This window comes from Penaeus japonicus, unplaced genomic scaffold (assembly GCF_977035675.1).
Source record: "Penaeus japonicus unplaced genomic scaffold, GWHDUDI00000001_assembly GWHDUDI00000033, whole genome shotgun sequence".
Classification (NCBI taxonomy): domain Eukaryota; kingdom Metazoa; phylum Arthropoda; class Malacostraca; order Decapoda; family Penaeidae; genus Penaeus; species Penaeus japonicus.
Genome location: NW_028234435.1, coordinates 10741434 through 10743933, shown reverse-complemented (window position 1 = coordinate 10743933; position 2500 = coordinate 10741434). Strand labels below are relative to the sequence as shown.

At 41.3% G+C, this 2500-nt stretch overlaps 1 protein-coding gene across 1 annotated transcript in view; it reads left to right on the top strand.

Moving 5' to 3' along the window:
• Window positions 1–2500, top strand: part of LOC122252247 (uncharacterized) — a 38765-nt gene that overhangs the window by 34276 nt on the left and 1989 nt on the right. The window contains exons 5-9 of the mRNA XM_043014607.2: window positions 617–729; window positions 1031–1157; window positions 1440–1596; window positions 1734–1821; window positions 2456–2500. The exon at window positions 2456–2500 is cut by the window's right edge and continues 89 nt beyond it. Coding sequence (XP_042870541.1) covers window positions 617–729; window positions 1031–1157; window positions 1440–1596; window positions 1734–1821; window positions 2456–2500 — 530 coding nt within the window. The remainder of the gene's footprint in view (window positions 1–616; window positions 730–1030; window positions 1158–1439; window positions 1597–1733; window positions 1822–2455) is intronic.

The window sequence follows — 2500 nt, the reverse complement described above, 5'->3', positions numbered from 1 at the left end:
AATGCCATAGTCGCGCAATTTCCCTAGTATAATATTGCTTATGACACAGTCGTGCAAAATGGTCATTTACGGAGCAATATCATCAAAATTGGTACATCAGCACTCTCGGCACTTCGAGCGGAAAGAACATGTTATATGGCATAGCGTCACCTCCGGTGAATCTGTGTCTTATATCCAAATTTGGCGTACTTATTTCTCATATCGTCAAATCGTATTTGTAAAGTACATTTCAGATTTTTTTTTTTCTTTTTTTTTTCAATGTTGTAAATATTCTACAAACATTCAACTAGAGAAAACTCGAAATATGATCATTTACTTTACTGATTTCGGGGACATCAAACTCGAACGCTTGGTTCAGTTTCTTGATACTCACTACACATCCGGCGTGTTGATACGAAAGCCAATAAAATCGTTCAAAGAAAAATGAACCTGCGTTTTCATTGGCTCAATGATTAGCGCGTCTTTTGAATGTAAATTGCGATTCTACAGGATGCTAAAATGGAGGGTTAGAGGTATTTTCGCAAACTGTGAGCCGCTACCACCTACCACAAATATATACTATCACTAATGTTACTTTTGCTAGGTTTACTTTTCTCCATATACTCTCCCTTTCCAGGTACCCATACCCAGCACTTGCGGAAAAGGCTGGAGGTCCCATCCTCAGGAAAATCGTCAGTTGCATCCTAGATGTCGCCCTCTTCGGTGCTGCTGTTCCTTTTATGCTACTGGGTACGTGGCCTCTGTTGAATGTTGAATGTGAAATTATACATTTGAGGAAACAGACTTTTCCTAACAAATGAAGGAAGAGCATGGCTGTTGTTACCTAGACGTGCACTAGTGTGATTAATTTCCATAAGAATTTGATATCTGAGGCTAAGCTTTTCCGTAAGAATTTGACATCTGACGTTAAGCTTTTCCGTTAGAATTTGACATCTGACGTTAAGCTTTTCCGTAAGAATTTGACATCTGACGTTAAGCATTTCCGTAAGAATTTGACATCTGACGTTAAGCTTTTTCCGTTTTTTTCTAGCTGCCGAGACACTTCAGACGTTAGTCGCTCGTCTGGCTGGTTTAGATTTCTCCTTCTGCTACTGGCTTCTGATCACCACGTTCTTTCTAACGCCTCTGTTGTGGTACGGCACCCCAAAGGACCTTGGGTAAGTCGCGGTTTCTCGCCGCTCCAGTCGGCCTTTCATTATACTCATCTTTTTACTCAGTTTTGTTCTTCTCATTTGCATAATTCATGACATCTTTAAATAATTGAATAAAACTTAAATTCAAATTCTAGTCACCTAGGACACGCCATCGTAAGATTCAAACACATATTATGGTGTCGTGTTCTAACTCCCATCGATCACTCATCTGTGAGGTTGCAATCAATGTGTACGGTCTAATACTCGTTGCATTCAGAGTGTGTTACGTAACTGTCATATGCACAGTCTGGTGACCTGGCTGGGCGCGGGATCCGTAGTCGTCGTCAGCCTCCTCACACTCATCAGCTTGACCTTAGATGCCCCCGCGGTCGCGCCCCCAGCTCCCGACTCGACCCCCTCGTGGACGGCTATCGCTTACTGCTTCGGCGCTGTGGCTTTCCAGGTGACCAGACGGCAGCCAAATCCTTCCGTATTATCAATGGTTTTCATGCTGTTGCTCATACTTGTAATTTTTTTAATTCATACTTATGAAGATAGGTCTTACGTATCTGCCACTTACTCTCCTCTCCCTTCTTACAGTTCGACATTCATCCTATGATTTTGACTGTCCAGAGCGACATGAGAGAAAAGAGCCGTCTGCCTGTTGCTGTCATTGTGGCTTTCATAAGTATTTCAACTGTTTTTCCGTTTCCGTTTTTTTTTTTCTTTCTTTCTTTTTTTTTTCTTTTTTTTTTTGACAGCGCCAGCAGAACTTCCTTTGATTACATCAAAATGTTCTGAATATTTCTTTGCGCATTAATTTTCTTGTCTCGAGTACTTTCTTAAGTTTAGCTTAAATTGTACATTCGTTATGTCTGCACCTGATTTGTCTCCTTCACCTTTCTTGAAGCAAATAGTTCTAGGGACGACTTCAAGCTAGACAGTTAACAAGACATTGGATGTGGGGCATTTATATGAATACTTGGTGCAATGACACGCCCTTCGCCATGTTTTCATTTTTAGTAGATCACATGCAAAGGTCATTTATCTTTACCATTTTCTACACCAATTGTATATGCAGTATATTATTAGAGACCTGGTTCTCCCAAATGGCTTAAAAATGGCTCTATATAAAGGTTACTGCAAGTGCAGTATACGAAACCATACCATTTGCATCTACTTCCCATTTACTGCTCCTCTGTTGCAAAAATCAGCGAAACCTCAAAACACTTATAACTTCCACATTTCCTCCCGCGCTTATTGATTGACTGATATCTCGCTTCCTAATGCCAGCTTTTACCTGTGCTTCCTCCGCCTCACAGTGGCAGCAACCACGTTCGGAAGCGTGAGCGTCGTGGCCTACACAC